The 14,114-nt window shown below is 42.7% G+C and overlaps 1 protein-coding gene across 1 annotated transcript in view; it reads left to right on the plus strand.

Moving 5' to 3' along the window:
- The window catches only part of CDH20 (cadherin 20), a 180,689-nt gene that overhangs the window by 163,202 nt on the left and 3,373 nt on the right, over positions 1 to 14,114 (plus strand). Inside the window, exons 8-11 of the mRNA XM_016155720.2 lie at positions 2,034 to 2,170; positions 3,800 to 3,921; positions 7,827 to 7,944; positions 11,617 to 11,868. Of these exons, the coding sequence (XP_016011206.2) occupies positions 2,034 to 2,170; positions 3,800 to 3,921; positions 7,827 to 7,944; positions 11,617 to 11,868 (629 nt within the window). The remainder of the gene's footprint in view (positions 1 to 2,033; positions 2,171 to 3,799; positions 3,922 to 7,826; positions 7,945 to 11,616; positions 11,869 to 14,114) is intronic.

The following is a 14,114-nucleotide window of genomic DNA, read 5'->3' on the forward strand; positions in this document are numbered from 1 at the left end:
ACCAGCAGGATCCTGAAACCCAACTGTCTACACTTGGTCCCCAGCCTGAGACTCGGCCAGTGATTTAACCTCCCCCTGCCCCCGCTTCCTCCCTTGTAAAATGCGGATGATTAACAGTACCTACCCCATGAGGTTGCTGTGAGGATTAAATGAGGCGACATGAGTAAGGTAGATACAGCAGTGCCCGATGACAGACGGTGTTTGCTAAACAGGGTCACAGGCAGAAGCGTTAATTTTGCTTCTTTAAATTTCCCAACTCTTGGAGAGTTATAACTGAAATGAGTCTAACTTTTCTAGCCTTTAGTCATCACCCTTCCCTTTAATTCCCAACTTGGAACAGCCATCCTGAATCTTTCCAAGAAAAAATACCTATTTGAAACAAAACATTTTACCAAAAAATACATATACCTACATATACATATATATCCTACATATATGTATTTGTATTTACGTGGAACAGAAGTTTTAGCATCAATACTTACTCTCACTACTTATGACAGTCTTGGATGCATATATTCTATCCCATTTCATTTTATTTCAACCCTAGTCATAACCCACCACAGTGGTTTCACTAACCCGCAGTTTGAAAAACAACGCACTAAAAAAACTGCTTGCTCTCATCAAAATGGCAGTTTCCCAGTTTCAACAACTTTAAGATACAGACTGTAACTGCTAACCACTTTAAATAGAATTCTGAACTCAATATGTTAAAATGTGTGTGTACATTTTTTCAAATCTTACCTCCGCGAATGACTAGCTGCACAGCTGTATGGAACCGACCTGACTCCTCTGAGTCGTAATTCCCTCTTCTGATAACTGAGATAATACCTAACTCCCAGAGAGACTGTAGGACTTAAAAAAGCAGCTAGGAAATGTCTGGTATTCAATAAATGGCAGCTAGTACAATAACCGGCCATTACCAAGGACCACGAGGTCCTCAAAGATGGCTCTTGGTCATGACTACATATCAAAGTCCCTTATGGAGGGCTGGAAACATGCAGATGCCTGAGCCTCCCTTCACACTTACCGGATGTCAATCTCCCAAGATGGGGGCCAGGTGAGGTAATGCACGTGAAGTAATAAAAAGGGCCAGGTTGCTGAATCAGATTCAACAGGAATTTCAGATCTTACCCAGTACCATGGTAAATAATGACCCAAAGGGTACGAACAGCAGCAAAACAAGCCGAGGACTCTTTCCTTCAAGAGGCCTGAAGCCATGAGCCACAGTGCTTGTAAACGTCCTCATTCCTGCGTAAGGATGCGTGTTGGTTCACAGCGACCATGAAAGGTGTGCGCAATGCACGTTTCTTGCAGCGCGCCACGTGAACAGGAGGAGCCATTCTGGTTGTGAAACATCTGTGTTTTCATACTCCATTAATTACACAGCTCACATGACATTATCCAGCAAGCTGTGCTCCATAAATTCATAAATTCCAGGCTTATTTACAATAAACAACCTAGACGAACCTTGTTGATATTGCTAAAAACATTCCGTAGATAAGGACTCTCCAGCTAGTAAGCACCCGATAGATAGATTATGATGTTTGCTAATAGGTCAGTCATTAGCACGTTTCTGAAGGGCCTGATACAAATCTTCTCTTCTCAATAGGTGATACTAGCTAGTCACAGGACTAGATTCACTGAACTATGCTGTTTTCAGTTCCAGTTTAGCATTTCAGACTTATAAAATCTATTTTGAACAAAGAGACGTAGGGGTTGATAGAGTGCCCCAAAAGCCTTGGGCAGTTTTAAACAGCCGAATTTGATCTTTAAATAGTTTAAAACTGCCGTAAAGCTTTAGCACCTGTTTTATTTCATTTAACAAATCGAGAAATTAAAGCGGTAATAGTTTGTTGTTGGTTTTTATAGGCTTTTTTGTTTTTGTTTTTTTTTTGATAAAAGAGCAAATTCAGTCTTCCACGTATCCATAACTCAGAGTCATGTTTCACATGGGATGCCCTCAGTTCTCTCATGTAATATGCTGTGGTACGTTTATCCAAATAAATGAAGTATGTGATCTGTGTTTTTTGCAGATATTCCATTGACAGAAGCAGTGACCCTGGGAGATTCTTCTATGTTGACATTACAACAGGTGCCCTAATGACTGCAAGACCCCTTGACAGAGAAGAGTTTTCTTGGCATAATATCACTGTCCTCGCTATGGAAATGAGTAAGAAAACAATAAATTGGTCTCTATATAGTGACAAAATACAAGCATTGTAGAAACTGGAAGTTTCCAGAACTTGTTGAAACAAGAATTGTATTACTTACAGGAAGGAATGGAAATCATAGTTCATGCAAGTGAGAGAAGGCTTCTAATTCAAATACTTACTGAGCATTTCCTGTATACACCTAGTCCTATGCTAGACATAAAAACAAAACATGTAAAAAAGCAGTGAAAAAAAAAATAGCATCCTTAAACTAAGAAGCTAGACTACCATATGAAGGAAAAAGGATAGTTCTTAAGAGGCTTTCAATCTTTAACAGGATTGAGAATGCACAAATAGTATAAAATATTATCAGATGAAGGAAGCATTTATAACATATGACCTTTATAACACATGCATGCATACAAGGATGAGATATCTTAAAATGAAACGCAAATTAGCATAAACTTAAAAATTATATTATTTACTACTACATTCAACTTTTTTCCATAACTCCTAGTGATAGTGAAGGCGCAAGAAGTGGCAGACTCTCACACACTGACAGATGTGCGTCCAGCTGTTCAAAGGGCAATCTGGCAATCAGTCTTTTATATTAAGATTCTCCAAAACATTCATGCTCTTTTTCTTAAGAATTCTTCTACTTTTAATAATTTTGTTAAGGAACTAATCATAGATGTAAACAAAGACTTATATCAAAATGCCTACTGCAGTGTTATTTTTAAATAAGGGGGAAATGCAAGTTACCTACATGTCTAATAATAGGAGTCTGACTAAATAAACTAAAATTATAATCATACGGTAAAATGAAAATATCATGTAGATATTAATTCCCATGCTCTCAAAGCATAGTTCAATGACACAAGATAATCTTGTCCTAAAATATTAAAGTTCAGAATTCTGAGATTTCATTTCTGCCTTATGCATTCTGAGATTTCATTTCTGCCTTATGCTTTCTGTTTTGTCTTCTTGGGATGGTGATCTAAACAGAAAAAGACATGAGGGGAGCTACCAGGGCTGTGAAATTGTCCCTGTGTGGCAGTGCCAAGCAAAAGACAAACCAAAGACATTTCCCAATGGGTGACTATGAGAAACTTCTACTCCAGCCAAAAATACTGGATTTGGTGTATGTCTGATCCTGTAATATCCCCTTAGTCCCTACGCAAAAATAAATGTGCAGTGTTAATCTGTATTCCTGTGAAAAACTTGAAACCTTCTGAAATATAATTCAAAAAACGATTATTTCACAGGAACATGCCAAGCAATGCCACACCGTAAGATTAGAAATGGGCTGTTTTCAAGCCCAGAATACAGAACTGACCTCTTTTGATTTGAGAACGTGAAGTATGAGCCAAGTGAGAGCTTAAGAAGCTATTTTTAAGATTCAGGTTGTGATGCCTGCTGCCCCAGAGTCTGGCCCTTCCCTCATCCTCCTGGTACCACACATACTCTGACACACACCTCTTCCCGTCCACACGGCCACTGGGCACCACACGCATCCTGGGCCTGGGCTGCCATTTCCACATACTTTATCGATGCCTTTAAAAACCAGACCGACGAGGTAAATACCTAATCAGCAAAGAGCGGCTTTCTTGCACTTCTGAACCCTTTGGTTTTCTTTGTGCTCTCTTTAGACAATCCTTCCCAGGTTGGAAGTGTTTCTGTCACAATCAAAGTCTTAGATGTGAATGACAATGCTCCAGAGTTCCCAAGATTTTATGAAGCTTTTGTCTGTGAGAATGCCAAGTCAGGGCAGGTAAGGCGGCCTGTGAGGCATGTTCCTTGCTTAACCCCAAACATGTGGAAATGACTGTTACAGATAACCAAACCTGCCATTGAAGGAATTTAGACTCCAGAGTCCCCAATTTCTGTATATCACGTTGCACCGGCTTATTGGTTAAGACAAGTATGTGGAGCCTCCATCACATTTTATGATCTTAGGAATGCTCCGATGATGGTTTGATTCATGGGCTGGCCTGTGATAAGGCACATACCCTCCTTGTAACTGAACTTCACAGAACTGATTGTAATAGCATGCGCTCTGGGTCCTGGAGAGACCACGAAGATCAGAAGAAAGAAGAGTCTTCTCTTTTCCTCAGTTTAGCACTAATCCCTGAAAATATTTCCAGTAGGGGAAGCTTTTTAAAATATATTCCCACTCCCCTTTCTTAACTCTGGTGGCAGAGACTGCCCACCCGAGTCTCAGAACACTCTGTTACCTGGAATTTCCTTCTTGCTCTCCTCCCTCAACGAAAACACCCATCTTTCAGTGCTGCTCACATCAGGTAAGTTTTGAGGAAAGGACTTCGAAGGAAAAAATTTCCACTTATTTGCAGTAACTTTAGTTCATTATCTTCAGAAAGATATTTGTATATTTTTTAAAGTCTGCTTTTAAACTTAAATGAGTATTTGATCAAACTCCAAGCGGTGTCACTGAGAAACATCCGGAACTCTGTGTGACCACGTATGGATGCACATGTCGGGCCGTCGCCCGCCCCGTACCCACCGTTCCACACCTCAGATCACAGGCTCTCCCCCCACGGGCTCCCGCTTTTGTAAGAAGCTTTCCTCCTCTGCCTATGACCCAGCAGATTCCTTGACAGTCCTACTTTATTTCCCCCAGAGTATATTCTGCAGTCCTGTGGATTCTGGTTGGGGAGGGGGGCAGCGCGAAGTGATCAGGAGAGTTTTAATGGATTGAGTCAATGCATCTTTACCATTCTAAGTCAGAGCAAAAAGTGATTCCCATCCTCCAGGGGAAAAAATGTGTCCTGCAGTGATTATGATCCAAATTATCTCATCTATTATTTCTTGAAACTTGGTGCAAAGGTCTATAGCACTCCTTAAAATTTTTTTTCAACAAGCCTAGGATAATTCTACTTCCATATCAAATTTCTAGTCTAGAAAGACCTGAAATATTACACAGCTAATAAAAGTTACAAGGAAGACTATTTGGCATAAGAAATGATGTGTGTTATTGTAAATAAAGAAAAGAGGTATAAAAACTACAGGTTATATAAAATTGCAGTTACGTAAAATTAGGTCTGTGTGTGAACAAAGACTAGAAGACAGAATGCAGAAGAAACAGCAAGAGTTACTATGCAAAAGCAGTTGAATTCTGAATGAGGGGGGTTCAGACCTTTAATGATTTTTGTTTTATATTACTACAACTTATTATATGAAGTATAATATGTAAAATTTTGTTTTACATGATAGGATTATATTATGACAAATATATAATATTTCACATGACAATATGATAGGAGGCTATTTATTTATAATATAGAGACAGTGATAAGTAACACAGTAAATTAAACCCCCTCTCAACCCAAAAATGAAACATTTCCTTTCTTAAAGGGCTTAAGAGTAGGAGCTGCATTCTGACAGGTTAATGCACTGTAACCGCCTCGCCTGTTTTTGGAGCAAACATCTCCCACCGCCACATCTCTAGACACATCTTTCAATGGGCTATTATACAGTCTTTTGAAGCACAGTTTATCTGCGACTTAAAATTCAGGTCATGAGCTACAGGTCTGTCATATTTGTCATCATTAGCCCAAGATACTGAAAATCCTACCCTTTGATTTTGGCACCGGGACACGTTTTGAAGATTTGCAAAAGCACGCAGGTCAGTAGGTACGTCTGGCTGATAAAGAATCAGGCCTCTGTGGGTCAGACTTGCCGGACACTCGTCAGCTCTGCGTCTGCCGAGTTGGGGTATGTACTCTCCTCTTAGGGAGCAGCCCAGAAAGGAATCAGACGACATGCTCGGTGAGAGCTGAGGGCGGACTGAAAACTGTGACGCAGAACACCGCACGGCAAGGGGCCGAAGAGGAAACCCGACCTGGTGGGAGCGCGGAGGGCAGAGCAGGCCATGCGCTCCCGACTCGGGCTCGGCGAGGCGGCGTCTCTGCTCACTCACTCTTTAAAGCCCCATAGCCAACCTCTCCGATACAGAAACAATTTCACAGCTGTGATGTTCTGAAATGACTTTCCAACTGTTTGCCAAGTTATACATGATCACCTATTTATAACATGCATCAAGAAATATGTCTTTACATGTATGGCACTACAGGCAAGATGGAATGCACAGGATTTGTCTGGAGGGCTGAGACGGTAGGGTGACCCTCGTGTGTACACAGCACGGACATCTCGTTTATCGTGGCGCCATTCCCCCAACTCTCAAACTGCACAGAGGCCGGCTGCCAGTTGGGGTCACCAGGAGGCATACCCTGACACAAAGTTCTCGTATAAGGAGCTAACTGAGGACTGCCCCTGGGGCCAACATCGCGGAAGGGAAGGACTGCTGTGGGACGGGGCCAAGGGAGAAGTCCAGCTGCGATGCAGACCCGCTGACAGCCTCGCACGACTTCACGCACTCCGGAGCTGGAGTTTGTCCGACCTGAGAGGCGATGGCTGGGTCTTTACAGTGCAGCTCCGGTCCCTGGATGTGGGCTGCCACGGAAGGCTGAGGTGACTGCGGGCAGGTGGCTCTCAGCAACTGAGACAATGCCCGAAGAGACAGACAGGTGAAGGCCGGGGCATCAAGTCCTTCACTGAAGGGCGATCGGGCAGCACACGATCCACCAGAAGGCCCCTTGCCGGAGCTCCCTGCTCTGTGATTTAATCTTAAGCACGCTGGGGGGCAGCATCACCTCCCCCAGCCCACAGATGAGGACGGAAAGACTAAGCAAGCCCACCTGGGCCCCCAGCTGACCTTTGCTGTTCCCGTTCCTGCCCTGCCAGAAAAACAGCTCATTTTTAACAGCAGAAGTGTCATGGCTACAGGGCCAGGGCCAGGGCCAGGAGGGGTAGGGGAAGTCTGTGCTGCTGGTTGACACAGAAGCAAACAGGAAGACCACCCATTCAACACCTTTCCTGTTCCATCCAGTCAGCCTGCCAATGTGGATTTCACGCCGCCTTCTCAGCAGCTTTTCATCATGATCTTCACAACCATGAGGCAACTCACTACTTTAAAAAGCATTGTGGAAAGGGCAAAGTTTGGGCCAAAGAGCTCCAGAGGACGCTGCCCCACCTCTTCCTTCGGCCCCAAGCTCTGCTTTTCCCTCTAGTCTGCACTGTACACCCCACCCTGGGGGTTTTGTGCTCTACACCTCGTCTAGCTCCCTTTCCTGCTAACGGGGACGGCCCTGTGGCCCATTCCATCACGTTTTCCATTAACCTGATATAGCCAATGTTCCTCTATTGACTTCTCTTCTAGGTATTGATCACTTTTAAATAGGGACCTCTCAAAGATAACAATTTGACCCTGAAGCATTAACCCCGAAGTGGGGTTAAGTAGGTGGGGTGGAAGGATGGAAAACAGGGAGACAAGCAGGACCATGAAGCATCCTAGGGTTCATTTACTCAACGTCTTCTATTTAGACTGCCTAGTTCTCACCAGCCTTGGTGTGAGACCGTTATGTCGGTGTCTAACGCATGAGGTATTTAGGCAACATTCGCCCTGAGCCTGTTAACGTACTCAGGGCCAGCAACAAATCAAGACTAAATCCTGAGTTGTGTGACAACATGGAGACTGTCCAGGTAAGTTTCAGGATACCCTTATCATCGGGTAAAATAATGTGCTACTGGATTTCAGGGTTTGGGCCCTGACGCTCCTTCCTTTGGCTCCAACTCACCTGATCTCTCATCCCCCCACAGATGATCCAGACAGTGAGTGCAGTGGACCAAGACGACCCACGTGACGGCCAGCACTTCCACTACAGCTTGGCCCCAGAGGCGGCTAACAACCCCAACTTCACCGTGAGGGACAACGAAGGTAATCAGTGGGGAGTGGGCTGGATACGCGGGGTTATGTCACACAAACAGCATCAAAAGCCACCTGCTCTTTAATAGCAGGGAAGATGTTAGCGCTAATTTTTGTTTTAGAACCTCAGAGACAAAGAACGTCCTCTGCTGATTCTGAGACTCTCATTCAGTCAGTCGGCCAGATGCGGGGCGGGACACACCAAAGCCTTCCCCATCCCCACAGACGGCGGCCATGTTTCTGTGTTCTGGAACTCAGGGAAGAATCTGAGAAAGATGACTGACACTGAACTAGGCTAAGAGAAAAACCTGAGGGAACATTTCTAAGCAAGGATCAAAGGAGCAAAACCATGAAAAGCTCCCAAAACAAAAGGCAGCCACAGGCTAAGTAACAGAGGTAGCAGAGGGCAAACATGGGCTCATAAAGAATAGTGTTTGCACTGAAATAACTTTATTACCTTAGCATGATTCAGGGAGACACAGCTGGGGCTCCCCATTCCAGAAGGTGCCCCCCACCACAGCTGTGCAGCTATGGGATTCCAGACACATTTCTCCAGTAAGCATCAGATCAGCAAAGGGGTTTACGGACCTCGCACACTCTCCACGGGCACAGATGGGAAAAGGCAAGACCTCTGCTCTCTACCCAATTTTCAAGAAAGGTCAGAGCAGGTGAAAGCATAATTTCGGTGTGTCGCGTGAACCCCTCCTGCTGTTAACTCTGACACCGACGAGCTGCCTGGCCTCGAGGAGGGGGGGCGTCACTTCTCTGGGCTGCAGCAGCCTCACTCTCATGCCAATTCTAAAACATTAAGCGGTGTTTCATAACAATGTAAACGGAGGGAAACGAAAAGTCATGACTGGGCATGCCCGGTCTTAGTCCCAAGCATCAGTTATCTGAGACTTACCGCGTTAATCCCGCCCCACGTGATGCTCTGCTACTGAAAGTTGAGCGTATCCAACCTGTGTTTTCCTAAGTGGAAAGCGCCCTTCCAAGTCATCCCTTTAACCTTCCACGTGTTATCATAAAATGGCCACAACAATCCTGGGAGGAAGGATAATGTCAATCATCACAACAGAACTACTACAATTAAATATCCTGATATTTTCATTGGGTCAAATGTTGAACTGTTCATTTCCCTGCTTTACAGGAAAACCCTTCCTGCCAAAAGTGGTTTTAGCCCCCTGAGGATTGGTTTTACAGTGGAAACAGCACATTGTTCCTCCACACCGGCAGCTGTGTCGCTGCATTCCTTTACTCTGGTTATTTGTCAGGATCAATAGAAAAATAATATGCACCAAAATACTGCAATCTTTTAAAGACGACTTTGGACACCAATTCACGGAGCCAATGCCTTGAAAAGACGGACCACTAGAACATGATGACTATAAAGAGAAAGGACTCATCTCTTGGAAGGTTTTCCAAAATGGAAGTCGGCACATCTTCAACAGAAAGAATAAACTCTTAATATTCTCATGACAATTTACCCCACTGGTAGGCTTCACTGGAGCTCGTTAAAAAACTGACGAGCATCTGATATAGTAGATATACTTACTGTCAAGCCTCCAACTCCCGTGCCCAAAACACGACACCCTTTTATGGACACAACAGAGCGCTGTCTCGAATACAGCCTTTCTTACTTTTTTACCCCCAAAGCATTATGAAAAGTATTGTGTATATATACCACATTACAGTTTCAAATGCATTTTCCCATACTTTGCTTTTTATTTGATGTTTATAATAGTACTGTAAGGTTTTAAGGAAGTTACTAAAACCCTAGTTATCAAATTCGACAAAAATTCTACAAGTGGCTACTATATGCCTTCCAAGACTAGACTCAGAAATATGATGCTCTGATCATTTTTCTTTCTCTTAAATAATTTTGAGACCAAGAAACACATGATGTACAGTAGGCATGACGTAACATGTTTATGAAATTCGGTTCTAGACAGGTTTTCTAAAATTCTTATAACCGAGCATCAATTAAACTGGAAAATAAAAAAGATTTCTGTTTAGGAAAACTTGGTTTCTGAAAAGAAACAAAATCAAAACTGTGAAGCAGAATTAGTAGTACTTAACTACTAAATCTGGAAAACAGAAAAATGGGTGAGTAGTACGGTAGACAGAAATATGAATACAATCCTCAAGTTGGCAACCAAGTGTTATCTTTCTCCACTGAGAAGAAAATAAGAGGAAAGACCTACACAAAAGCAGGAAGAGACTTCAATTAGCTGAATAATTTGCTACACTTAATGTCATTAAACTAAATAAGCAGTTATCCAGCACAACGGAAGGCGTGTACATCTGGAGTCAGAGAAACCGGAGGTCAAAGACCAGCTCTGCTACTAACTCAGTGACTTTGAACAAATTATGTCATCTCTCCAGGCATTAACTCTCTCACTGTAAGGGTGAGATTATCACTGTCTCTCCAAATATCAAAGATTAAATGAGATAATGCTTGTAAAGTCTAAGTGCCGGGCACATACGTACTCAATGAACAACAGCTGCTACCATGAAAAAGCAGGGGAAGAAGGTAGAAAAGTTATTTAAGAGTTAATGTATTAGTCCGAATAGGCTAGGTAATGCCGCAGAAACAAACATTGCCAAAAGCTCAGTGACTAAAGTTAATTTCATGCTCACACAAAGCCGAGGAGGGTCTGAGTGGCCAAGGACAGCTGTCCATGTGTACGGCTCAGCGTCCCAGGCTGCATGGATCTCCATCTCAAACATCTTTCATGATAGCCGCACCAATGCAAAAGCAGAGAATCACATACCAGCTTCTACATGTTTCTGCCTGGAAGTTACGTGAATGACTTTCGCTCATTTTTCATCATCTAATGCAAATTACAGAGACATGCCCAAATTCAAAAGGGTAGAAAAGTACAATCTTTTGTTATGTCCAAGAAGAGGAGAACTGGAAATACTGATACTGATATTAATAACGTTTACGTTGGTCAGGCTCTCAGAATTTTTTACGAAGTTCTAGATTCTCCCCTGTGAAGTGTGAAATACATCCAGAGGACCTTCCGCAGTTTTACTAGCTTTGAGAGTCACTGCTTGTTTGTCCCGCACCATCTCTCAAACTTTTCATCTACAGAAAATGATCTGAGCTTTGGGAATATATATATAAAATCAGATATATATATATATATATAATCAGATATATATTGAAAAAGTGAAATATATATTATATATACTATATATGATATATATTATATATAGTATATAATATAATATTATATATACTATATAATATATAGTATTATATATTATATAGTATATATAATATATTATATTATATATACTATATATATAACGTTTCAGTTAGATCTGAAGTCGGACAGCTCGCCCTGGGCGCTTTATGTCACAAAGGGTAAGACATAATCTCAAAAAGGGTTTCACTCCTAAGCCTCAGGGTTCTGCCTAGAAGCAGGCAAAAAATTTGGTTTAAACAGGCAAAAATCTTGCTTTCTGCATCCAAATGCTGACCAGACAAAGCTGACCTGGCTGTAGCTGAAGGCCTAAGGGAGCGTCTGTCTGCCCATCCTCTCCCTCCTTCACGCCCGTTTCTGGCCCCTTGCTTTCCTCAATCCAAGAGACGAATTCACCTGTTGGCTCTTCCACTGTCTTCCTCCCCCTCGTTCTTCCTCTTCACCTTTTCAATCCCGGAATCCCTGTCTTCTTCAGATAACACTGCCCGGATCCTAACACGGAGGTCCAGCTTCCGGCAGCAGGAGCAGAGTGTCTTTTACCTGCCCATCCTAATATCAGACAACGGGCAGCCAGTGCTGAGCAGCACGGGCACGCTGACCATCCAGGTGTGCAGCTGTGATGACAACGGCCACGTCCTGTCCTGCAGCCCGGAGGCCTACATGCTCCCAGTGAGTTTGAGCCGGGGTGCCCTCATCGCCATCCTGGCCTGCATCTTCGTCCTCTTAGGTGAGTACGTGGCTCCCTTCCATTCTGTGGTCCTGCGAGTGCTTTACGGAGACATCATTTAGGGATTATCCCAACAGCTGTTCAGAACTGCTTTTCTGCTCTAAGTTTATTGAAAACGTGGTAGAGTAAGGCTGGGAAAAAAAAGTAAAGAAATTGAAGGTAGTCCCTTCCTTCAAGAAACTCCCAGCCTCTCTGGCCAAATCAAAGCACATGTATTTCTCTATCAAGCATCTCCTATGGGCAAGGGCACCATGCTAGGTGCAAAGATTAATAAAACAGACATGGCCCAGCCTTCACAGAGCTCACTTCAGAACAAAGCAGTTTGTCTGGAAATCACAGAACCAAAATGACGGTTTGGAACAGGATATGATGTTCACCTCTTCTAAACCCTTCATTTCAGATAAGTACTAGCTATATCACAAAGAGACGGTGACAGTCCCAAGGTGAAATGTCACAGACAGAGCCAGGACTGAAATGCAGGCAGGCCCTACAGTGTGCTTCCCTGTATCTGAGTGGCACAGCCCTTCTCCTAAAAGTTCACCCCAAATTCTGGAGGTGGTAATATACAGAAGGGAAGAGGGACAGCGTGTCCTGAGGGGACAGGGGTATAAGCCATTTAAAACAGGGTGATCAGGAAAGGCCTCACTGATCAGAAGATCTTTGAGCAGAGATCCGGAAAAAAGTGACAAAGTGAAACCACATGGGTATCTAGGAAAATAGTTGTTTGGGGCATTAGCCTCCCATCCTAGGCACTGTGGCCACCCAACAAAGAACAGCAACTAAACAGGGCCAGCCTGCCTCTGCTGGCGAAATGAAAGATGTGTTGACAGGCCAGTGGGTATGGGACTCTGTCTTCCTTGTGTCAAGTCATACTGCAAGGCAGCCGCCCAGCTCCCTCGTTCATAAGGCCATTTGTGTCATTGTTTTTGAACTCCACACTCGAAAACAAGCAATAAACACCTAAACCACTCTTGAAACCGAGAATTTTCTGTACAGATAACTCTTATGATTGAATTAATTCACAGCATACATATTTTGCTTAGAGAAAAGCAGACTTAGTAGATAGTACTATTATTCAATATGAAAGAAACCTAGCATTCCATGAAAGAAAAGAGCAAAGCATGGGAGATTTCAGTGAGAAGAGACATGCAGATACCCACACACCCCCTTGATCCTTGGTTTGCCGCTACAAGAGACTCAGTCAGACCAAAGAAAGAAGGTAATGACCGTGAAATGTTAGCACTTGACTGGATTTTAGATAGGTCTGTGGAACATGCTTCTGGACAAATCATTTTAAGATACAACATGTGGTTTAATTTTGTTGTTTTAGTTCAGTGCTACATGAAGGGATGAGTAATATAAATAAGTAACATTTCTAAATCCTTGGATCCCTGGATGACAGAGGATTGTTCTCTTTCTGGTGCTTCTCAGCATTGACCAAAAAAAAAAAAAAGCTTCCTGCAATTCCCTAAATGTCCATAAGGTGGCATTGGGAGTCCTTGAGTGCAAGACAGGATGACCTGCAAGAGGCCTTTGATGAAACTTGTTCTTAAGGGAAATTTCCAGTCTGTCCTTAGTTCTATCTTTGGCAAATGTGTATATTACAAGTTCACCCTGGCCCACAAACAGTAGAGATGCCATCATTAAAGAAATATTGATTTAAAGAGACTGGCACAGAGAGGCTCTCAAGCTAGAAGCGTTGTGCAAGGGACAGTTTCTTTTGTGCTTCCCAAATCCATTATGTCTTGTCTTCTGAACTGTATGAAATAAACACAGTTTTCAGGAGCTGAACAGAGCAGAGCTGTTGCAAAACCCTCATAGTTTTAGGCACTCTTATTTCTAAAAATGCACATCCTACATTAAACACAATTCATAAAACTGAGTAAGAGTGAACTGTAGTTGATCCACCAACAAAATACTAATACTATACTTTGTGAATAAACATATTAATTTTATTTTGCGGGATTTCTTCTTATATCTCAAGTATGTATCTAGTTCCTAGAAAATCTCTTAGGCACTACACGCTGTGCTTATAGATCTAAAAATTAAAAATCCCTAGAATTGATTCTCTTACGTCGGGGAGGCTTTTCAACTAAATAGGACTATTTCATCTAAACAGGACCCCAAATCTAATTTTTCAATTCTTGTTATTTAAATCAGATTACCTAAAAAATAAGATACGTAGTGATCTTTATTTTTCAAGAGATGGACCCGTTCCATGAACTGCTTAATTCTTCATCACCATC

The sequence above is a fragment of the Rousettus aegyptiacus genome, unplaced genomic scaffold (assembly GCF_014176215.1).
Source record: "Rousettus aegyptiacus isolate mRouAeg1 unplaced genomic scaffold, mRouAeg1.p scaffold_m13_p_12, whole genome shotgun sequence".
Taxonomy (NCBI): domain Eukaryota; kingdom Metazoa; phylum Chordata; class Mammalia; order Chiroptera; family Pteropodidae; genus Rousettus; species Rousettus aegyptiacus.